Source organism: Cicer arietinum, chromosome 6 (genome assembly GCF_000331145.2).
Source record: "Cicer arietinum cultivar CDC Frontier isolate Library 1 chromosome 6, Cicar.CDCFrontier_v2.0, whole genome shotgun sequence".
NCBI classification, from domain to species: domain Eukaryota; kingdom Viridiplantae; phylum Streptophyta; class Magnoliopsida; order Fabales; family Fabaceae; genus Cicer; species Cicer arietinum.
Window position 1 is genome coordinate 61,383,490 of NC_021165.2, and position 25,252 is coordinate 61,408,741.

Sequence of the window (25,252 nt, forward strand, 5' to 3'; positions counted from 1 at the left end):
TAAAATAGCCAATGAAAGATGGTACAAAAGTTGAATTTTTACTATATATGTGTTTATTTTTTATGGTTATCACTGCCAACAGCAAAAAAATACATATTCTTGGAACTACTTTTTTCCTTATAGGCATAAATTTGTTGTCCTAAAACTCAATTTGGATGAGTCATAAAACATATTATTAGACATTTCACTTAAAATTACTTGGATTAAATTCAAGCCTATCTTTAGCAATCTTCCTTGGTAGTACTAGTGGGCAATTTGTATATCAATAAAAATTGTTTACAATTAGAAACTTATGGTAATCTTGAAATGGTAAAACTTATCTTTATTTTAATACCTTTCGTGAAAGCAAAACCACAAATTGTAAAAGCTTCATGTATTAGGATGGATCGACCTTATGATTATAAGCCTAAGGCAAGTGAGGCTAGGATCTTATGCTTCAAATTTTTTAGCCTCTAAATTAGACCTCGAAATAATGTAAGTTATACTATTCCATTTATTGACATGAGGTAGTGGTTCATTGCAAGGTCTTAGGATCATATCTCCATACCAACATATTTTATTATGAGTCATACATTATAATTATTATTAAATTACTGTAATTATCTCTAAATTTAATATGAATAATTACTTAATTATTTATCTCTCTTGATACAAATTGGCCAATGTCTTTCATTGTCTACAGAACAAAAATTTACATTAGTTAAAATAATTATGCTTTTAAAATTATAATAATTGATAGCAAATATATAATATAATATTTTAATAAAATAATATTATTAAAATTAATAAAACATTATCTAAAATTATGCTTTAGACCTCTAAATACGTCGATCAACCATATTTTATATCTCTTCTGTCAATCACATCACAAATATATCAAATAATTTTCTCTATCCATTTCTTTCTGGTGGTTGTTGTATTAGTGTACATGACACATTATTCTTTTTTTTATATAGCAAAATACTATATATAATAAAATGGGGAATTCAAGGTAATGTTTTGAGTTATATGAATAAAGGAAAAAAATACACTTTTATTCCTTTAAGATTAGGTCAATTTTTGTTTAGGTGCTTTAAATTTACTTTTTCTCGATTTAGTCATTTAAGTTACACTCATTTGTATCATTAGCCTTTAAAATATATTAAATTACACATGTAGTCAATCATTTAAAATTGAAAATTTTGTTGAATTACTGTCATGAAATGTTAAGATATATTCGAAACATCGCAACAATTTGACTTTCCAAACTACTTTACATGTAAAAGAAGTTTAATACATTGGTTATATGGATAAACTTTTATTACCTTGTTTTTAAGACTATACATAAGTTTAAATTATTGTACAGAAAATCAATAAATTTACGGTTTATAAGATTTGATGAATGTTTTATGAAGGATTAGTATGATGGATATATGATTGCATCATTTGGTAGAGTTTCAAATGAATAAATGTTTTCAATTGAACTAATTATTATCGAAATTGAGATAAATGACTAACTGTACGCGAAAATGTAACTTAAATGACCAAATTATGATAAAATAAACTTAAATGACTTAATCAAGAATTGGATTAAATTTAAAGAACTATAAGTGTATTCTTACTATAAATAAATGTAGTTTAGATAGTAACAAATTAACGAGATATTTGATATTTTGAAAAATATGTTCTAACATGCATTATCTTTCTTCTTAATATTCGATATATGTGGATTTTGCTATTAAACATTTCAAAAATTAAAAAACAAGTAATTTCTGAAGCTCCTAATGATATGGATCCTAGATGATTCACACAATATGATTTTGTCGTTAGTAAAATTTTCTTGACTAAAGAGAGAAAATAGAGGAAAAGCTAAAGAAATTAAAACAAACTATAAATAGAGAGGAAATATACAAGTAAAAAGAGATTGAGAAATGGTAATACCAATCGTCAGGTTTATGATGAAAGATCAAATTGTAAATCAGTCATAAGAATAAAATATTTTTTATAAGAATCTAGAAATGGTTCTAGAGAGAATATTGAGTAACAATGTTATCTCAAATTTCAATCCAAGATTGAATAACCAAATTCATTCATTAACCCCAAAATCACAACATTGTTATTTACTCATACTTATTTCTCTTTTAATTACTTGATTGTGTAAGATATATTTTAATTAATTGATGGATATAATGTTTGTTCCGTATATATATATATATATATATATTTTAAGAGATTATAATTTATATAAGAAATTATAATTAATATATTATGATTTTATTAAATTTTTTATCTAAAAGATATTTTAGAGACACAACACTAATAAAATATATATATATTTTAATTAATTAATTTTTGAAAGACCATCTTTAAACTAATTGTCGAGTGACAACATTTGTCTCATGTGTGGTTTATACAAAAGAGTTATAATTAGTGTATTATATAGTTTTGAAATTTGTATCTAGAAGATATTTAAAATACACACTACTTATAAAATACATGTTTCTATTTTTACTAATTGATTTATGAAATACTTTTCTTTTGTTGTGTGACTAATAATAAATATTTATTTCATGTATAATTTATACAAAAAGTTATAACTATCGTATTATATAATTACCAATATTTGGATTAATTATAAGATAAAAAATCATTTGATTCAAAAAATAAAATACTCGCAATTCCTTTTAGGTGACACCTTTAAAAAATATGATCTTATCAAATACAGTTTAACAATACTAATCTTATAAAGTTACCTTAAAGTAACAAATTTGAAACTAAATATATATTACATTAACAATTAACATTACAGAATAACATCAGTCGATTATATTTGAAATATATGAAATAAAAATAAAAATATATTATGTTAAACAAATAGTATTATTAAAAAAAATTAAAACTAAAAAATATAATATTAATAAAATATAAATAACTATTAAAATTTAGATTTAAATATAATTTTAGTCATTTATATTTTATCTAATATTTATTTTAGTTTTTTTTTATCTTTTATAAGTAATTTATTTTATTCTTTTTCATCATAATTCTTTTAAGCAATTGTATAATTATTGTCATGCATTATTGATATCAAATTTTACATATTTTTTTTTATTGGAATATAATATAAGCAAAAGTTATATAAAAAATTGACGTATCTAATTAAAAATTAAAATTAAATACATCAACTTTTTATATAATATTTTTTCTTATATTTAATAATGAGAGATGTACGTTAGAATTTGGCGTAAAGGAAAGAGAAAGCATGAAGAAAGTGGATTAGTGGGCGTGGACTTGGAGACCCAAGTGGACAGGCCCAACGACCAAAGAAGTCAGAAATGCGAAATAACAAAAGGGGAATAGGCCGAATAATCAATTCAACGAACCATTCCTAAGGGAACTTTTCCTTTCATCCACATCTCTGGTAAGAAAAATTCCCTGCTCACATGATTCTAAATAGGGCAGTCCAGAGAATTTCCACTTACGGATGTAAGTTGACATCCCTATTAGAGATATTGGAGGCGCAAAGTAGAATAGGTTAGTGATTAATGAAAGTTCATACATCAATCAAGATAAAAGGGATGCAAATAATACACTCGAAAACATAGAACCTATGAAGCTTGAATACGTAGTACAAATGCGAGTACTATATAAATACATGAAAAATTTTAAATTTATGGTATGACACGGTTTGGGTATGCTGACAAAAAATTTATTAAATAAATTGTAGAATAATTAAGAGTTCCATCACCATCTTGAAGTAGATCATGTATATTTCCACTACAATTTCAAAAAATTGTCTCATGCTTCCGTTAACTTGCATAGGATAAGTATGCGCAAATATTTGTGAAACATCCTAGGAGTATCGGATAAATTAACTTTTTAAAAATAAAAAATAGTACTTATGATACTTCTAAGATGCCTATCCACAAATATCAGTGTAGGTATAGGATACTTGTCAATCGAGTACGTATCTAGTATGTTTCTAATTTTGAAATATATAGACTTCATAATGGATTGTTTATATTAATATCTGTTTTTAAAAAATTGCCCTAGTTTTTAAACCCTATAGGATGTCATCATGGGTCTGCAGGGCCGATTCAATATGTTATGAGGTCTAAAGTGAAATTATTAGACGAGATTTTTTTCAAAAAGTTAATAAATAAATTATTAAAATTTTATTTAATAATTATAGAAAATTTATTAAGCAGAATTAATGGCATTTTCAAATCTATTTCTCTATATTTTTCAAAAAATAAAATACAATATTTCAACCATTCTACCGCAACATCGTGTGTGTGTACGTTGTACCACTCCATTAGACCATGTTAGCAATATGTTCAATACTTGTCTCATAATTTCTCAATTGATAACTAATATTTCTCGTATAAGCTATGTGCTCACTTTTTGTCTCATGATTTCTCAGTTTATAACTATTTTTTTTTTCATCCCTATTACCATTCATTAGCCAATTTACTTGTAACAAAAAGAGTATTAAATAATTTACAATAAAAACAAAATATTATATTTAATTTATATAAGATTTTATCGGTTTTAAATTTAAGAATATTATAATGTGAGGTATTTTTATTATAAAAAAAAAATTGAGACATCTCTATTAAATTAAAAAATTTGAAAAAGATTTGAGGCCTTTTTATTAAATAAAAAATTTTATTTTTTAGGGAGAGTTGGTTTTAGTTGCCTTATCCTTGGGGCCGGCTCTACGGGGTATGCGACCATGAAATTTTTTTAGACTAAGTAGGAGGTAGCATACGGACCATGTGACCATGGAGTGATGTAAAAAATAAAATTGTCATTTTAATAATTTTTATTTAATAAATTAAAAATAATTTAAAAAATCAAAATACTATTAATAAAATACATTAATAAATAATAATAATAATAATAATTGCCCTACACTAAAACAATAATCAATAAATATTTTATGTATTTTGTTTCATGTTATTAATATAATTTACTATTTTTAATTATAATTATTTTTATTATTATTTATTAATGTATTTTATTTTATTAATAATTTTTTAATTTTTTAAATATGTAAATTTTTTTAATTTGTTAAGTAATCAACAACTGAATTATTAAAATGACAACAAACAAATTTACCTCACTACATGGTCGAGTCGCCCACTAGCTAGGCCTAAAAAAAATTTATTCACCTGGTCGCTTTCCCAAGACGCAACTTCATAAAGAGTTTAAAAAATAGGACAAATTTGTTAGCGTCTGTTCAATGGAAGTAAAAAAAAGAAAACCAGAAAAAGGAAATGAATGAAATAAATGTATTGTTTTATTAAAAGATGAATATGCTATTTATACATAGCTTCTATTACATTGTTTCTAACTACCTTGTACCTAACTAACTAACTAAACAAGTGGTTAGTTAATTAGTTGATCACATGCAATCAAAACTTAACTTGAATTACAAAATTGAATACGGAGAACGTTTAACGTTCTCCACTCAAAACCAAGAACGTTCTTGGTTTTCAACACTTTCCCTTAATTCAAGTTTCTAAGTGATTTTACACTTGACAATCTTCTTAGCTCCTCAAATCTACTTGTCCTCAAAGCCTTGCTCATTATATCAGCCAGATGAACTTCAGTTTGACAATAAATGAGCTTCAACTTGCTTCTTCCAACTTGATCTCTTAAGAAGTGAAACTTTGTCTCAATGTGTTTGCTTCTTCCATGAGACACAGGGTTCTTTGCCAGATTGCTGAAATGTTGTCAATCAGTAATGGAATTGGCCTGCAAATTTCCATATTTAGCTATGTTGTTAATGACTCCAACCATAATGCTTGGCAGGCTCCATAGCTGCCAACAATATACTCAGCTTCGCATGATGATATTGCTATCACAAGTTGCTTCTTTGAGCTCCATGTTATGGGTCATTTCGTGAATTTGAACATATATCCTGAAGTGCACCTTCTATCATTCTTGTCTCCACACCAATCGGAGTCTGAATATCCCACTAAGTCTTCCTTTTCATGTTTCAAATATGTTGCAAACATAATGCCATGCCCAATTGTGCCTTGGGTATATCTCATGATTCTCTTAACTACCAGCCTATGAGAGTGCTTGGGTCTCTCCATGAATCTACTTACCACGCCCAAACTATAGCATATGTTAGGCCTTGTATTGCACAAGTATCTTAGGGAACCAACAACTTGTTTGAATAAGGTCGAATCAACTAACTCTTCTTCAATTTCTATTCCGAGCTTTGCATTGATCTCCTTTGGAATGGCTGCAGGGTTGCAATCAGCCGTATTAAAGCTTCTCAGGATTTATCTAGCATACTTCTTCTGATGCATCAACAAACCTTCTTCAGTTTTAGCAAACTCCATTCCCAAAAAGTAGCTTAATTTGCACAAGTCTATCATTTCAAACTCATCCTTCATGATTTCTTTGAATTCTATAATTGTCTTGATGTTGCTACCAATCACCAATAAGTCATCAACATATATGCACAAAAAGATCATTGCAGGCTCTCCATTCAATGTAGAATTCTTCACATAAACTCCATATTCCATTATGCATTTGATGAATCCAATGCCAATTAGAAATGAATCAATTCTTTTGTTCCAACTCTTGGTGCTTGCTTCAAACAATATAGAGATTTCCTCAATCTGAGTATTGTATCCTCAATTCCCTTAATCACAAATCCTAGTGGTTGGGAGACATACACCTCTTCTTCCATCCATCCATTTAGAAATCCAGATTTAACATCAAACTGGCACATTAGCCAGCCCCTAGCACATGCTAGTGCTATCACAAGCCTGATTCTCTCAATTCAGGCCACTAGAGCAAACACTTCAGAATAGTCTATACTTGCTATTTGTAGGAATCCCTTGGCAACCAATCTAGCTTTGTACTTAGCAATTGTTCCATCTGAATTCAGCTTTAACTTGTAGACCCACTTTACTCTAATTTGCTTCTATTTTGGAGGCAAATTTGTCAAGTACCATGTTTGATTCTTCTCAATTGCATCGATCTCTTCCACCATTGCTTTCTTCCAGGGTCCTTTCGTCAATGCCTCTTCAATATTTAAAGGTTCAACATTAGCAAATTAGGCAAAATGTACTAAATCTCCACTACTGTCAACTTTACTATCATTGTACATTTCAAATTCTTGTAAATGACTTGGTGGCTTTATTCTTCTTTGGGATCTGCTTGATTCAATTCTTTCTTCATCTCTATTTTCACTGGTATGTTGCTCATTATGTACTTGCAAAGGAATTTGTGAAGATTGGTTTGTGTTGCTGGTTGCTTGCTCCCAGTCCCAGTGTTTGCTGCTAGCAATATGCTTTTGTTTCCAATTCCAGTTGTCATGTTCAACAATCTTGACATCTCTAATCACCACCACCTTGCCTCTAATAGGATCATACATCTTGTAGGCACCTGTTGGATGATACCCTACCAAGATCATTGCTTCACTTTTGTCCTGCAACTTTCTTTTCTTCTGGTCTGGTACATGTTTAAAACATAGAGCAACAAATGTTCTTAAATGTCCCACTGTTGGCTTTCTTCCACTCCATATATTTTCTGGTACCTTTTCCTTTTTCTTTGTTAGACATTTATTCATAGTATAGACAACAGTTGATGCAGCTTCTCCCCAACATTTATGCGACAATCCCTTCTCTTTTATCATGCTTCTCTAGAAGGGTTTTATTTCTCCTATTAGCTAGGCCATTGTGTTGAATTCCATTCTTGACACAAAAATTCTTGAATTCATGTGAAGTATATTCTCCTCATCCATTTGTCTTTAACACTTTGATAGATTCTCCAATTTGTTTCTCTATTTTAACCTTGAAGTTTTTGAATGTCTCTAGTGCTTCATCTTTGGTTCTAATCAAATAAATCCACAACATTCTATTAAATTCATAAACAAAAGTTATGAAATACTTATTACCTCCTAATGATGGCACTTCAAGTGGTCCATATATGTCACTATGAATCACCTCAAGAATGTTCTCCGCTCTTGCTTGCGCTTGTGATTGAAAGGAATTTTTTGATTGCTTACCTGCCATACATACTTCACACACCTTCTCAGGGACATCAATCATAGGAATTTCACTTACCATCTTCTTGACTCCTAGCTGATGCAAGCTTCTGAAGTTAAGATGGCCAAATCTTGAATGCCACAATCCGTTTTCATCAATTGAGCTTGCTGCCTTCAAACATTGAATATGAGCAGCTTGTATGTTGATGACAAAGGTTGTGTTCTTTGAAAGATGAGCCTTGAGTATCATCTTCTTCCACCCATCATACATTTCTAAGGCATCATTCTTCATGATCACCTGAAACCCTTTTCGAATCAGATGTACAATGCTCAACAAATTGCTCTTTATTCCTGGCACATATAGTACATTTTCAATCATTATTGTCTTCCTATTTCTTCTCTTAATCACCATGTTGCCAGCTTCCAAGGTTCTATCATCAGCAAACCTTATTTTGCTCCTTCTTGATGTATCAATAGCTACCAACCATTCTTTATGACTTGTCATGTGATTGAAACAACTAGTATCGAGGAATCATACATGGGATGAAGAATGTTATTCATTTGTGGTAGCCATTAATAAAATTGTGTATGAAAACAGAAAACATTCTTCGTTTGTGACTGAAACATTTATGGTTGCCAACAACAAGACTTTATCTTATTATGATAAAGAACATTCTTGAGCAGCACATGTTTCATCTTCTTCTTTCTTCTTTTGTTTCCCTCCTTTGTCAGCCCATCTAAGGGTCGGTATAATTTGTTCAATATAATGGGTGATCAATTTTTGTAGATAACTCAAATATCTATTATAAAAAACCTAAAAATAGTAATATATTTTAAAAAAATATATTGGAGACTTTGAAAAATGTCTGTGCCCATCTTATGCCCCATAAATTTGGACACCTTTGATAGCATTGTCCATATTACATTTATTTATATTATAGAGAGGAAGAAACTGATTAACTTGAGTAATTTTTGAAGGGGTAGAAGGGTGACCTTTAACAACAAAGTTTTGCAAGAATGTCATATTAGATGATAAATAAGACATTCTCCCTATTATTATTTTCTAAAAAGATAAATATTAGATGGTGAATTCTACGGTGGACCAAAACTTAAATGTCATCAAAATCTTGAACAATCGTCGACGATATTATTCATAAGTAATAATAGTTCATGACTATTCTCGCTTTTATGAATAAATTCTCGCTTTTATGAATAAAATGGTCACATTACTGATGTCGATTCAATATATATTAGTTTATCATAACTATTATTTCTTACTTGTTTGTCTTAGTTAAAGTCTAAGGAGAATTGTATACAATATATAATCATCCTTTCATTATTTTTAATCTAAGGAGAATTGTATACAATATTTTTTTTCATTGTTATTGAATAAGATCAAGAGGTATTTCAATTTAATAAGGTATAAGTGAAAATACTCTGGTTCTTTTTCCTTTTAATTTTTCTTCTTTTTCTGTTTTCTATTCTTTTCTTCCTCGATCTTTATGGATTTTGATTCTGAAAGTGTTTCATCGCCCATCGTGGCCTTTGAATCTCCAATCATTCCTCCTCTGTCTTCAGTAATAACCAATTGTAACTACCAACATGATATGTTTGATCCATGCTTCATGCATCCAAGTTACAACCCTAGTGTCATGTTGGTTTCTCTGCCACAAACTATTGTTTGAGTTCGCATTTAATAGTCGTTGTCTTCCGTTCAAAAAACACATTAGGGTTGTTTAATGGTTCTCTTCCTCATCCTTCTGATATCGATCACCTCTCTATCGTGTGGAATCATTATAATACTATGTTTATGTCATTGATGACAAATTCATTGGAGTCAAACATTGCTTAAAGCATGATGTGGATAGATTATGTGGCTGAAATCTTATATGAACTGTGCAAGCGATATCATCAAGGAAATGTTTTCGTATCTCAGATTTTCAAGATAAGATTTAAAGTCTTCGTCAAGGTGATTATTTGATTACATCTTACTATACAAGATTAAAGATTAAAGAAACTTCAACAAGAATTTGAGAAATTTTGTCCCCTACTATCTTGTATGTACCTGTGAAATCAAATGTTTTTGTGTCCTAATTCTCAAAATCCATGAATATCAGGATGAGGATTATGTGATTTGATTTCTTAATGATCTTAACTATCATTATTCTAATGTTCGTTCCCAAATCACGCTCATAAATTTCTTTCCTAATTTTTTCTTATTTTTTTTAATTGATATCATTTAATCCATTAATGTCAAATTCTAAGAGATTTAAACATTTTATTATGTAAGAATCCATAGTGAACCATGTCCATAACAGAACTTGACAGCAAAGACATACTAAACATGACTAAAGTTTATCGGTGAGATCTTTAACTATACTCGTGATCTAGAAGATTAAATTTGTTTGATTTGTATTTGGGTTGACTTGGTTCTATCCTCCAATTTTTTTATTCATAGTGGGTTGACCAAACTTTTCAATTCTTTCAACTTGTCCTGTTATGTGCGCTGTATTTTTATTCATTCATTCATTGTAATTATTATGTATTTGATTGGCAGAAAACCCACCAAACATAATATCTGATTTATATTCGCTACTATATGTTTTAACTGGGGGCCAACAAAAAGGTGGAATTTAATGAGTTGGTGATTTACATTCTAACCAACATGTGGGTTTGTGAAATTTATTCTTATAAACCTACCAATACTATAGAGGAAATAACAGAGTCCTCAAAATTAAATAAAAGACATAGCAAAACCACTACCATATTGAGAGTGAGAGACATTGCTATGAATGATGGCCACTTTGGTTCCCAATGATTCAACTCCATTGGAATCAACTAACTCATATAATTAGGAGAGGTTGTGGGTTTAGTGTTGTGCCAACCAATAGGGACCAACCATGCCCACCTTGTTTTCTTTCTCTTGTTTTTATCTTATTTGAATTTACTCTTTTTGTCTAATGAAATTTTATTGATTTTAAGATCCCTAGGATATTGAGTGAAAGGATTATTATCACTTTATGGACAAATCGAAATTTAAACTCCTCCTTTTTAAGGAGTTTTTATATATATAAAAAAAAAATCAAAACAATATATATTAGCAAAATAAACATTATCCAAAGCTACAAATATGTTATAAATAGAAAATAAGACTTAAAGGTTCAAAATTTAGGAGCAATAATACACCATGGCTCTAGTAATGTTGTGCCCATACAAACTATAGATTTTAAACGCCACTTATCACTAAAGCAAATTGAAACCAAATCATATGTTGCAAATCATAATTCAAAGAATTTAAATCTAGCTTGCACTTTTTTATTTGTTTTCCTGTTTGAAGTAAAGTTTTATTAATATCCTTTTATGACGGTACAAGATGTATGAACTATCTATTCATTTATAAGAAGAGTTGATATTGAAGAATAGAAAAGAAACTTAATAGATTGGAGTTTACTGTAAGTAGTTAGTATATAATATATGAATAGTGTAAATTTTAGAGTATCGAGTTTGATTTCAACTCATAAAAAATCTCTTCCATTAAATTCATTCCTTTTATAAGTAAATTATACCTTTGAATTTTTTTTTAACACTTCTAATTTCAAATTCTAAATATTGTAAACTATTAGTAAAGATGTGTCAGGGACATCAAATATCATTTTTAATTAAAATGTATCAATTTGCATTAAAATTCTCTATATGAAAACTTTTTTTTTTGTAAGGAAGTTAACATAATGAGAGAGATAAAAAAAAATAGAATTTTGAATTATTGATTTGAATCATAAAACATCTAATGTTGATGGTAGTAGCATCTCAACAATGCCTGGCTGAAAATTAAGATTACTAACACTACCTACAAAACTAGCATCCCTACAAATGTGAATGTGATCATTACAAAAATGTCCATTAATTCTATATTTCACATTACTTTTTGCCAACCCTTGCAGATCCAACTCATCACTAGTTGAACTTATCTCTGACCCACAAGTGCAAAAAACATCAACTTCACATCCTTCTTTCCCTCTAATTGTGATCCAACTCTCATTCTCATTATCATCATGCCACCATGCACAACAGGGTTCCCCTGCCAACCTTTTGATCCTATTAGCAATAGAGTTCTCATCAAAACTTGTTGTGTGAATCCAATTTCCAAGGCTAACGCTTTTTGATTCTTCCATAGAATTCCAAAAGCCTTGATCAAGAATACTAGTTGGTGAACTTGAATTAAAGTCCACAACTTGTTTATCATTGGAACATAACTCTCCAAGAAAAGGATGATTCAAAAGTTGACTAGCTGTAAACCTCTCCTTTGGATTCCTCCTTAAACATTTCCCTAAAAAGTCCTTAGCTTGATTAGATAGAAAAGATGGAATCTTAGGAACTTCATTGGAATATGCTATATGATAAAGTGCTGAAATTGGGTTTCCTACATTTGGCCATGGTGTAGAATTATTGGATACTTCAATCAAAGTGCAACCAAGTGACCAAATATCACTAGGACACTCTTGTTCTTCTCCACGCGCCACCTCGGGGGCCATAAACAATGGAGTTCCCCGAATTGGCGCGACGGCTTCACTGACACTCTTAGCACATCCAAAGTCTCCAATTTTGGCTCCATCTTCACCTATCAAGATGTTGGCACCCTTGATGTCACAATGCACCAACCCTTTTGAATGTAAATGCTCTAATCCTTTTACAATTTGTCTTGTGTAGCACACGATGGCCTGTTCACTGAGCAGGCCACCGTGCTGGCTAAGTGTGTCGAATGGCATATACTCCATAAAAAGATTGTACATGAGTTTGTTGTTTTCCATAGTAATGTCACACCCTTTATAATTAACCACATAAGGATTTGGATAACATAGAGAAGATAGAATTCTTTGTTCTCTCTTTAGCGGTTGAGAACACGATAGTTCAGTTGACTTCACGGCGAAGATTTTGCCATTTAGGGTGGCGAGGGAGACGGTGGCGGTTGAGCCTTGGCCAATGGTATGGCCTCTATTCCACTTCATATTTGGAAAGAAGAACAATGATTTTACTTTCTTTGTAGAAAAAAGGCTATGTTCCTAAGTGTTGAGTTTGAGTTGGTTATTGTGGCCTTTTTATATGTGTAACATTTTGTGGTTTTTTTTTTGTATATATGTAATTGAGTAATTGAATAATGGAGACAAATTTGAGTTTGATGAGGCTTTGAAGGATAGTTTTATGGAAAGTGTCCTTTTTTAGAGGGTTGGCTACTTAATTTGGTTGGCGTTCACTCTCTATCTACTATTCTCTCTATAGAGTTGTAAAAGAATTCAACTAGAGTCTATATAGAATATGATGTGTCCAAATTTGGGTGGTTTAGATTATTTGTCGGTAATGGCTTTTGGTAGTTAACACGTGGGAATGATTTTATTCATGATTGGAAATTTAAGAGCGATTTTGGGTATGGAAATAAATTAAGGGGAAAATGAGTTTGAGTTTCGATGAGGTAGATGAGATGGCAATCAAGAGTTAGATTCCTTATTTTTGTAGCATAGTTAAAGTTTGAAAAATTAATATTTGGGGGGTGGATGGGGCAAAGATGAATTGGGAGGTTGAAGTGTTGAACCACCAAAACGGTTGGACTTTAGTGTGTGTCTATATACATATATATTGATTTTGAAGTTAGTAATTTGGTATAAAGAGTTGAATTGTATAATTGTAGAGTGTGAACATGTAAAACCTTTGACAAATTACAAGTCGTGTGAGACATTAAGGTGAAGAATAGAACAAGTCAACTGGCGTAGATATTTTTGGTAGAAAGTAACAAAATGGGAGACAAAAGTTATTATTTTATATTCGAATTTTGATTTTTTTAGAATTGAATACATATATTAACAAATAATAAATTTAAATTGATTTAGTCTTTTTTACTCTATATTTATTAAGTAAAAACAAAATTCATTTAATGTATATTTTTGAGTTTTTAAACGTATAAAAGAAAAAAATCATTAATTACATCTTAAATTTTTAAAAAGATTAAAATTTTGGGAAAAAAAGAAAAAAAAATTAAAAAACCAAAAATCAGAGATAGAGGGAGTACCCTTTTTTTTTCTTTTTTTTTCGACTATCAACGATATATTTTTTCGCACATATTAAAAAAAATACAATATAATATATAACAAAAACTATATTTGACTTGAGAGTAATTAATATTAGAAAGTACAACTTAATAAAAGTAATTAATATTATTTTAAAAATTGAAATTCTCAAACAATATATCTTTATACAAATAAGTCGATCATTAAGTAAAAAATATATAATTTTGATTATTTATCTAATCTTTATTTTAGTATTTTATTTTTTTTATTTTCTTTAGTACTTTATCTTTTTTATTTATTCATTTTTTTCCATTATTTTTTTATTGAATGCTAGTTTTAGTCCTTAATAAAATAATAACTTTGTATAATTTTATAAAATATAAAAATTTAAAATAACTATTAAATAAATGATAAACAACTAAAAAAATAAAAGATTAAAATAAATTTAATCAATAAAATTTTATATTTTCTGAAAAAATGTTGAATTTGGTTAGAGGATGATAACTATTAGGATGGAAATTTTGGCAGCTTCCAGAAGTCCTATCAAATCCATGGAAAGGTAAAAGTGTTTAATGACTTCCATTGATTCATTTAATGCAAAGACTTAGGCTTTTTAAATAAATAAAATAACCAAAAGCAGCAGATGAATGATAAACTAGTGGATACATTTATATCATATACTAACTAACCGATAACATTTATAAATTGATATAGATAAACTAATTGGTTCAACTAATTGATAAATATATAATAATATAAAAAATATTCTTAATTAATTAAAACAATGAGAGCAAGATATAATAAACTATAAATTTAAACATTAATGGAAGAAATATTTTAAAAAATGTTACAAATTCGTGAGAGAAAAAAAAAATTTATATACTTCTAAGAAAGGAATGATAGGTTAACAAAAATCATTGATTGAACTAAAGGATAAGTTTTTTATATAAGAATAAAATAGCAACCCCCCCAATATTTGGATTTACTCAACATCAATAATTGTGGATTTCAAGGGCACTTTATTTGTTAAAGATAAAGAGATAAAAAAAACAATTGGTATAAATCAGCAGAGAAGATGACAAACAATTGAAGATGTACACAACCCTCTTATATGGTATGCCAGTTAGATATTTTAAACAAGTGGTTAGAATTTTGATCTATAACTCTAATGGGTGAAGAAAATTTAATTGGATGGATATTTGTCACCATTAAACTAAAATAGATATTTCCTTGTGAGGTCCAACTCAAATCTAATGTAAATATTTGACGGTATTTATATTATTTCATCTACATAATCAAAAAATGATCAAAATGTGAATATGGGTTAGACTTAATCTCACCTTAAGAGGGTGTATTGAATTGAAATTTTAAAATATTATTTTCATATGAAAAATCCGACAAATTTAAAAGACAATGTAAGATCAGATTTTTTGAAAGACTTTCATAATTGGGTTTTTTATTTAAAAATCCCTTTTTTTTTTTAAATACCAATCTGCCCTAGTTTTAAAAAAAAATACTAGAATGCCCTACTTTTTGGCATCAGTAGCAGGTCGCATCTTGGGCCTGCGACTTCCTGAAAGGCCTTTCTTTTTTTTTTGCAGAAGCAGGTCGCATCCTGGGCCTGCGACTTCCTGAAAAGCCTGTTTTTGTTCCTCAGTACATGGTCGCATCCTGGGGATGCGACCTCCTACTACGTAATTCTTTTTTTTTTTTTATAATAATAATAATAATAATGGGTATAATAATAATAATAATAATAATTTTAATAATAATAATAAAAAGAAAATTTGATTAATAAAATAAAAATACTTTTATTATTTAATATATTCAATAATTTAGTTTAATATTATATATTCTTTGATTGTTGAATTTTGTTATTTATTATTAGGTATATTATATTGGATATATTATATTTATTATTATTAAATATTTTAAAAATAATTATAACATTAAAAAATACAAAATATTGTTATAAATAATTAAAATAATTAATTTAATATTATTATATAACTTTTAATAATTATTATAATAAAAAAACAATAATAATAAAAAGAAAATTCTATTAATAAAATAAAATAAAAATACATTAAATTAAAAAGAAAAAAAAATACATATGTTTAGCTTGATATTTTCTACAATAAAAAAAATCAGTGAATATTCAATATTCAATATTTTCTACAATCAGTGAATATTTTCTATAATCGTATGATCAATTGTAGAAAATATCAAGCTAAACATATGTATTTTTTTTTCTTTTAATTTAATGTATTTTTAATTTAATATACCTAATAATAAATAACAAAATTCAACAATCAAAGAATATATAATATTAAAATAAATTATTGAATATATTAAATAATAAAAGTATTTTTATTTTATTAATCGAATTTTCTTTTTATTATTATTATTATTAAAATTATTATTATTACCCATTATTATTATTATTATTATCAACAACAACAAAATTACGTAGTAGGAGGTCGCATCCCTAGGAGGCGACCATGTACTGAAGAACAAAAACAGGCCTTTCAGGAAGTCGCAGACCCAGGATGCGACCTGCTTCTGAAAAAAAAAAAAAGCCTTTCAGGAAGTCGCAGGCCCAGGATGCGACCTGCTTCTGCAAAAAAAAAAGGTCTTTCAGAAAGTCGCAGGCTCAGGATGCGACCTACTACTGATGCCAAAAAGTAGGGCATTATGGTATTTTTTTTTTAAAACTATGGCAGATTAGTATTTAAAAAAAAAAAGGATTTTTAAATAAAAAACCCTTCATAATTAAGATTTTGAAATTTAAATTTTATTGAATTTATATCATAAGAATTTCGTAAAACTTTAACAGATTTATAAAATTTTAATTTTATTTTGGTGATCTAAATAAGATTTCAGATAACTTGTTGAATTGTTAGAAAACATTAAAAGTTATAACAATAAATATAAAAGTAAATAAAAAAGAAACCAAATAGTTTAGAGTTATTATCATCTCGATTAAACTTCTCAATTATTCAAAGAGAAGTATACAAACTCATATTTACATTGAGGATCATTGTCATAATATGCATTATCATGTGGATTTATATCACATATATTATGGTGGAGCTAAAAAATGATACCACTTAAAAAATTTAAATTCTAATAAAAATATTTACTTATTAAATATAAAATACATATACATATAACATAAAATTGGTCTCTCTATTTATAAGATTTAATTGTAGTTTTAATCAATTTATTTTAACTAATTTACGAAATTGGTCTATCTATTTTAAAAATTAATAATTTTTGTCCCTTTAAGATTACTTTAAAATTTTTACATCACATAAAAATTATTTTTACAAGGAATACTTCCAAAAAAATTTCATCACATAAAAACTATTTTAAGATCTTTTTAAATCTTAATTTAATACACCTCATTTGAATTAACATAATTGTAGACATGTTTGTTTTAAATTTTACTTTTTTCATTATCATATTTATTAAATGTTAGGATGTTAGGTGTTTTTTTCCCGAAAAGATTTGACATTGCCAGCAACTTAAGAGTCAAATTAGTTTGTTGGACCAAATGAATGTCGCAATTTCTTAGTTGAAATGCTTAATCTGAATGGGGTGTCATATTTTGAGTGATTAGAAATGCAATCGATACTTTCATCACGCATGCCACCTGGTCTTCATTTATTTTCTTCCTTGTATTTCGTAAGAAGGAGGAGTGCAAGTGACATAAATTTTTATTTTATTTTATTTTTTTACTAGATGAAATTCATGTGAATAGAGAATCACATTTAAATTCTATAAATTTATGTAAACTTCAATCAAAAGTGTTAAAAAAATGTGTTACAAGTATTATTTTGTGGAGAACGAAAATAAAGTTAAACAAGTATTTTAGTTTGGACAGTGGCGGAGGAGTTTTTTATGAGGTCAAAATAAAATAAATAAATAAATATGAATATAAAAAAAATATTTATATAGAATTCACGGCATAATTCTCTTTCAAAATATTATTCTTATATAATTGACAGCACTAATTATTATTAAGTCTAAAAATTGTCATGATATAAATCTGATATAATTTTGAGTTTATATACATTTCCGTTACATAACATTACAATTTTGAGTCTTTTGCTTTCCTTTTTTCTTTTCTTTCTTTCCCCTTTCTTGATTTTCTAGGTTCCCTGATGTAGAGCAGGAAGCACTCGATCCTCTATTTATTTTTTGTTTTTTATTGTTTAGTCTAATAAAGTTATTATTTTTATTATTTGTACACTTAATAAAAAAATTAACCTATTTCTTTAATTAAATAAGGTTGTTTAATTTTTATTATAAAATAATAAAAAAAATATTATTTAATTTTATCTCATAGACACATATATTTATTATTTAAACCTATAAATTGAGATAAAAAATCACTAGAGATGAAGAGTTTTTTTTACTGAAGATAAAATAAAATAAAATAACATACAGAGAGTATAAGAAGTAGAAGAGAAACAACATAATAAAATAAAAAATTTAAATCTCTTTAATATTAATATTCTATATTATTTTTTATAACATATAGTATACATATAAATAATAAAAAAATAATATTCATGGTCTTCAAATGTTGTCATGTTTATTGTTTTTTATTCTCTCCTTCAATCTTTAATATTAGAAACTATTTACCTAAAATTATTTAATAAGAATGAAGATATCATAAAAAAAAAATTAATGATAAATCAAAAAAGAAACAAATAAAAAGAAAAATATATCAAAAATAAGAAGATGAAATTAAATTGCCACTTTCGTCGGAACTACAAAAATATTAAATCTTACAAAAATAAAAATAAATATTTTATTAAAGGTCAATAAGATATTATATCTTTTTAATCTTTGAGTTGTCAAAATATAAGTTGTACAATTTTGTAGTCTAAAAATTCATTTTTTTCAATAATTTAATTTAATATTAACTTTTAAATTTGATTAATTATATGTGACATCTTTTTTAATATTTTGAATTGTTAAGACACAAATTATATAACTTAGTGGTTTTAAAACTTATTTTAAAATAAAAAATTATAAACAAATATTCTTATCCAGATCAACTAGATGAACATCTTTTTAATTTTTTATAATTTTTTAGACACACGTTGTATAACATGATAGTAGTTTAAAACTTGTATTTTAAAATAATTATTCAAATTAAAATAAACTCATTATCTTTTATAAATTTTTTTTATTATCAACAAGCAAAATAATTTCTCTTAAAAAACAATCAACAAATCCGTATTTTTTACCCAAGAACTACGTAACTTTGATTTTTCGATTGCACCGGGAGATACGTAGAAGCAAGATCGCACTCTTGTCAAGCATAATAATCAAAATTTATTTTTTCCTTTATATTTTAAATACACTTTTATCTCTAGATTATTTAAAAAATAATTAGGCTTAATTGCAGTTTTGATCCCCCTATTTTAGCTGAATCGCGAAAGTAGTCCTTCCATTTTATTTATCCCCAGTTTTGGTCCCTCAAACATAATTTTGGTCCAAAACTTGATGAAATGTCATTTTTTTTTTGTATTTATTTAAGTCACACCATGCCTCAAGATCTTATTTGCAACAATTGTACCTGAAATTTATTATCATAAATGGTGTAGTACGGCTTTAAAAAATGAAATTTCATCAAGTTATGGACCAAAATTCTGTTTGGGGGACAAAAATGGGGGACTACTTTTACGATTCAACTAAAATAGGGGGACCAAAACTGCAATTAAGCCAAATAATTATATTTGCATTTTTTTTAAAAGGAGAACTAAATTTATATAAGTTAACAATAATTTTGCAGAACTAATTAAAAGTAATTGTATTTTAACGGTTCTCAACATATAATCGACTCTCGTACTTTAAATTTAATTTAGAAGACAATTATTGTTTTTAAGAGTTTTTCATTACTTTTTGTATTTTATAATAAACTTTAGAAAACGACTTCATTAAATTCGAGAAACACTCGAATTTTTTTACTGCAACAACTCTTTATTTAAAAAAAAGTTAAAGTAACTCAAATATAATGACAAATAGAAAACACGTGTGAATTTTATAAACATCGCGTTTTATTATATGAACATGATGGTGCTATGTCTGTACAGTACAAATTATGGGTGGGCAATGTTCAGTTATGCTTGAAAACTGAACCAAATTGAACCGAACTAGTTTTTAGTTCGGAAAAAATCAAATTGAACCAGTTTATAGTTTGTAAAATCGAACCAAACTGGTTCTATAAACCAGTGAACCGGTTTAGTACTCCAAACCGAATTGAATCACTTTTAACTTATTTTTACTTGTACCAAACCGAACTGCTTTTGTATCAAATAGAACCGCGCTATTTAATTCCTATAGACTTTTTTTTTTTGGAATTCATTGACTAGTAATTAGGGAATTCATTTGAGTTTTAGAATGTTGAAAAATGATTAAATTCCATCTCAACATGGAATTCATTGACTAGCAGCATGTGGATCTTCCTTTCTAGATACATATTAAGGCTTGCATTGGCACAACAATGTTGATCAATCATAATTAATCAGAAATAGAATCAGATACATATTAAGCCTTCCCATAAGATAAAATTAGAATTAATCAGAAACAACAATGTCTAATTAGGGTAATGTTGATCAATCAGTCTCAACACATCACCAAACCTTAATAGACTAATGAATTTTCTAAAAATCTCTACCCAACACACATGTAACTAAAAGGTGAACATAAACATATTCCTCAATATTCTAAAAGTATGATCCCTAAACTCAAATAATCTATTTACTTCAACAATTTTACTTCAAATACAATGACGTTAAACAAAATAGAAACAAATGTCTTTAATCGTCAAGAAGAATGACACTAGTAGATGTTGTTGATTAGAGCGTTGGAGAAATGATCTCTGCAAAAAAGAGTATTTCTTATGTTTCAAAAAAATTAAAATACAATACAAAGTTTGTAGAACTAAAAATATACAATATACCTTTTTCAAAGGTTTTCAAGTTCTTCAAGGTCCTCATCAAATAGATTTGAGAAAGGAGATCCTTTCAGCCAATCTTGAGTGCAAACAAGCCCTTCCACAATCGTAGGTGTAAGATTATTTCGATAAGGATCCAACACCATTCCTCTAATGCTGAAAGCATACTCTGATGCTTCAGTAGACACAGGGATGGCCAACACCTCACGAGCAACACTTGAAAAGATGGGGAATCTAGTTCAGTTGACTTTCCACCAATTCATAATGTCAAACTCGATAAAATAAGGTTCACACTCTTCGGCAAGGTATTTATCAAGCTCAGACTTAGGATCAATTCATTTCCCAGTTGATATTTTGTAGAAGTTCATACCATTTACATCATTATCATCTTCCTCTGGTTGTGATTCTCCCATACTTTGAGAACCTTCCTCACTACCTTCATATTCTCGATAAATTGATTTTAAGGAAGATGACAATTTCGTCTTCAATGCCTCGCCATCTACTTCAAAAAAATAATTAAGAAAGTAGTTTACATATCCAAATTTGCAAATTGGGTCCAATACAACAGCAATCAGTAACAACATGTTTATTCCATCAACGTTGCCCCAATACTTGTAATATTTACTCTTCATACTAATACCCATCGACTTTATGCTTGCATCATTGTGCTCGCTTAATAATCGATTCTTCCTTCCAATAGCAAATACCTCCTTCATATATATGTTACTATTAACATATGAAGAGCCGGAAATATGCATAGTAGCATCATAGAAAATCCTCAAAAAGGGAAGCACCATATTAGCAAAGTCCCAATCCTTAGCATAGGAAATTTCTAACAAATTAAAGGTTTTGTTATACTTCACAGCCATTATTAACATCAAATATGTAGAATTCCATATGGTTTCCACATCTAGACATATGAGACCTTTATAAGAAATTTTCTCCCTTTCAACGCTTCCCTTAAACCTTGCCAATCTTGAAGGAGACAATCTCACATACTTGACTGCTTTCCAGATTCTTGTGATAGAAATGTCCTCATCTTTTAAACTTTCATTTACAATCAAACTCAAGATATTTGCACAACACCACATATGGATATATTCTCCATTCAAGATCAAACAGTTCTTTGCATTCATCCACTTCTTCATAAATTTAATTCCGACGTCGTTGGACGATGCATTATCTACTGTTATGCTAAAGACACGATTCAACTCCCAAGCATTTAAACATGTCTCGACTTCCTTAACCATGAACTCTCTTGTATGGCTTGTGATTTGACAAAAATTCAAGATTCTCTTATGCAAATTCCATTTTTTATCAATGAAATGTGCAGTTAGACTCATGTAGCTTAGAATTTGGATAGAAATCCATGTGTCCGTCGTAAGACAAACCATCTCACAATATTTTGAGATGAAAATTTTAATTCTTTCTCTCTCTACATCATAAAGTGACCAAATAGCATGCCTTAATGTAGAGCATGATGGAATATCAAACAGTGGCTGTAAGACATTCACAAAGTTTCGAAAAAATACATTCTCCACAAATCAAAAAGGAATCTTTACTCCCACAAACATCTCCACAAGCTCCAATCAACATGCCTCTTGGTCAAAAATTGAATGAGGTGAAGAGGCAACACCTAATTCCTCTTTGGTTGGCTTTGTTGAGGAAGATGTTTTTTGCCTTTTGCGTTCTTGATTATCAGGACACTCCTTACATCTTTTCAGATGCATAGTCATAGCACTTGTCCCATCCTTGCATTTAATCAGATTTCCACAATAATGACATTTGGCCATTTGACCTGAATTAGGCACTTCAATAAAGTGATTCCATGCTTGTGATCGATTTTTACGCTTAGATGGTGGAAGAGGAGCTGATATAGCTTCCCTAGAAGGGGCAACCGAAGTCGTAGCAATATGTTATTCATTCTCCATTGATGGAGAGTCCACGTAATCACCTATTGATGACATCTGTTTAAATAAATATGATTAGAAAGTCTACTTTTAATCATTTATTGAAACAAAGACAATAACATAAACTAAACTAAACAATTTTCATCAACAAAATGAGAATAAAATTAAAACCAGCATAACAATGAGTATATATCTATTTCTATTCATAATGTTCACCACACCGCTATCCAAACATAAACCATCCAATTTATAATTGTGAATGGCAAAAATACCTTATTCGAACATTATAACAAAATCAATCTAAAACATGATAAAACAAACAATGTCATCAACAAGTTAAATCACACATCAAGCATAGATAACAATAAGCAAATGTATCACATCACAGTATTTCATATGTAATTTGTATATATTTAAGAAGTTGTATAACAAACTCCTTAGTCTATACCTTATTACATAACTATTTTTACCTTTGCTTGCTGTTATTATGAATGTGTAATTCTATACATATAATGATGCATAGAAATTACAATTATCTCGCTAACAAGGGAAAACGGGTGTTTTTGTTTCTCTGACACAACAGAAACCAAGTTGTCAACATTGATTCAGATTCAAGATATAACAACTTTTATATTTTTGACGTGCTTCACTTGTATTAGGTCACACAAGTGCACAAACACATGACACACACACAAGGATTTTCTCTTTGCAATATACCGGCACGCCACCAATGTTTTCAGCTTGGTTTTCGTTGTTGTTGTAGCAGTAAATTGACACATCAAAATCATGGGCCAACAGCAAATTTGCTAAGCAAAGAAGCCCGACAAACAAACGAATCCAACATTCATCCTATAGTTTGAACTTATTTTATAAACTATATATATATATATATATATATATATATATATATATATTAATATTAATTTTTAGGTATGACTATTAATTTTAAACACTCGATGCAGGGAGAGTCGTATATAAACTTCCAATCATATGACTTTATTTTCTCGATAGCAATTTGGAATCCTATGGGACACCAAATTATACTAAGACCACCAATACTCTTCATTAACTTGAACCAATCATCAGCCATGCATCTATTTCTTTCCTTTGTCCATTTGGTGGTCTTCTTAATCTCTTATACTATTGTTCACACTGCTTACTCGTTTTTTGAGTACATATGTCACATTGTCAATCCATTAATTAGTAATATACTTCTATATGAATTTACTCTAACTAGAAGCTCCCAAAAATTATAAGCAAATCCAAACAACACTTATTTTATAAAAGTATCAACAAAAAGAAATTGCAAACAACATCAACCTTGAAAAATACAAATGCATTGCAAATAACCTATTCCTAACTCATAGCAGAACAAAACCAATGCTATTGATTACACAAATGCATATAAAAAAAAATCAACAAGCATGAATACAAATACAGATAAAAAATTGAGCACGCATGAATACAAAGTTTAAGCAATTATCAATTTATAACTTTAAAAATACAAAGATAAACAAAAGCCAAATTACACAAAACTTCAAAAAAAAAAATACAGCAAAACAATCAAAAGCAGAGTACTAAACTGATTTTAAAATAAAATTTGGTTTTTAATTTTTTTAAACCGGTATAGTTTAAAAACAGTTTGGTTCAATTTAATTATCTAAATCAATTCAGTTTTTGATTATTTTGCCCACCCCTAGTACAGATAATTGAAGCGGATTATATATGCTTAGATACAAAAATTTATTTTTATCTGAATATATATATATATATAAAACGTATTCTTGTCCGAAGTTAGACTTTGATTTTTTTACTTATCGATATTTAAAATGTGTAGATTAACAATTAAATTATTTCAACAAAAAAACTTGTCATCATTGATTCTAAGAAGAAAGACAATTTGAAGGTTAGTTTTTTTTCACATGTTTAAGGTTTTGTCAAACATTAAGGGATCCTTTGATATGCATTTTGAAAAGAGATATGATATAATATAAAGTTGAATAATGATATGATAAGATACTGACATGATAAACATTATTATATATTGTGTTTGATACACACATAATAACCAATATGATAACATTTTATTTTGTCATGTATTTGATACATATATCATGATATGATATGATATATATTATATTTAAATAACAAAATTACCATTGTGAATAATTACATATTAATTTTTTTAAAATTAATTTATTATATTTTAAATATTATAAATTAACAAAAACAATTAAATAAGTAATAAAATAAATTTATATTAAAACTATCTATTGACACTACTAAATAAACAATTTATATTTTAAAAACAAAATTTTGA

General features: G+C 28.1%; 2 protein-coding genes across 2 annotated transcripts; both read right to left on the minus strand.

The window, feature by feature from the left end:
* Positions 1-11,728: 11,728 nt before the first annotated feature.
* LOC101489449 (mitogen-activated protein kinase kinase kinase 18-like) lies at positions 11,729-13,369 on the minus strand. Its single transcript, XM_004506201.4, has one exon. The coding sequence runs from the start codon at positions 12,994-12,996 to the stop codon at positions 11,764-11,766; it is 1,233 nt and encodes a 410-aa protein (XP_004506258.1). The 5' UTR covers positions 12,997-13,369; the 3' UTR covers positions 11,729-11,763.
* A 7,664-nt stretch (positions 13,370-21,033) lies between these two features.
* LOC105852337 (zinc finger BED domain-containing protein RICESLEEPER 2-like) lies at positions 21,034-22,815 on the minus strand. The gene is made up of 3 exons (XM_012717374.1): positions 22,621-22,815; positions 21,393-22,521; positions 21,034-21,197 (listed from the first exon to the last, which is right to left on the minus strand). The coding sequence occupies exons 1-3, from the start codon at positions 22,813-22,815 to the stop codon at positions 21,034-21,036; spliced, it is 1,488 nt and encodes a 495-aa protein (XP_012572828.1).
* Between the last annotated feature and the right edge of the window lie 2,437 nt (positions 22,816-25,252).

What these genes read in the sequence shown, in the direction of transcription:
- LOC101489449 (XM_004506201.4), bottom strand. Translation starts at nt 12,996, where the DNA reads ATGAAGTGGAATAGAGGCCATACCATTGGCCAAGGCTCAACCGCCACC.
- LOC105852337 (XM_012717374.1), bottom strand. Translation starts at nt 22,815, where the DNA reads ATGGCCAAATGTCATTATTGTGGAAATCTGATTAAATGCAAGGATGGG. An exon ending in ATTCAATTTTTGACCAAGAG is followed by an intron (nt 22,522 to 22,620) that starts GCATGTTGATTG and finishes AATGTCTTACAG; the next exon opens with CCACTGTTTGATATTCCATC. An exon ending in AGATGATAATGATGTAAATG is followed by an intron (nt 21,198 to 21,392) that starts GTATGAACTTCT and finishes TGTCTACTGAAG; the next exon opens with CATCAGAGTATGCTTTCAGC.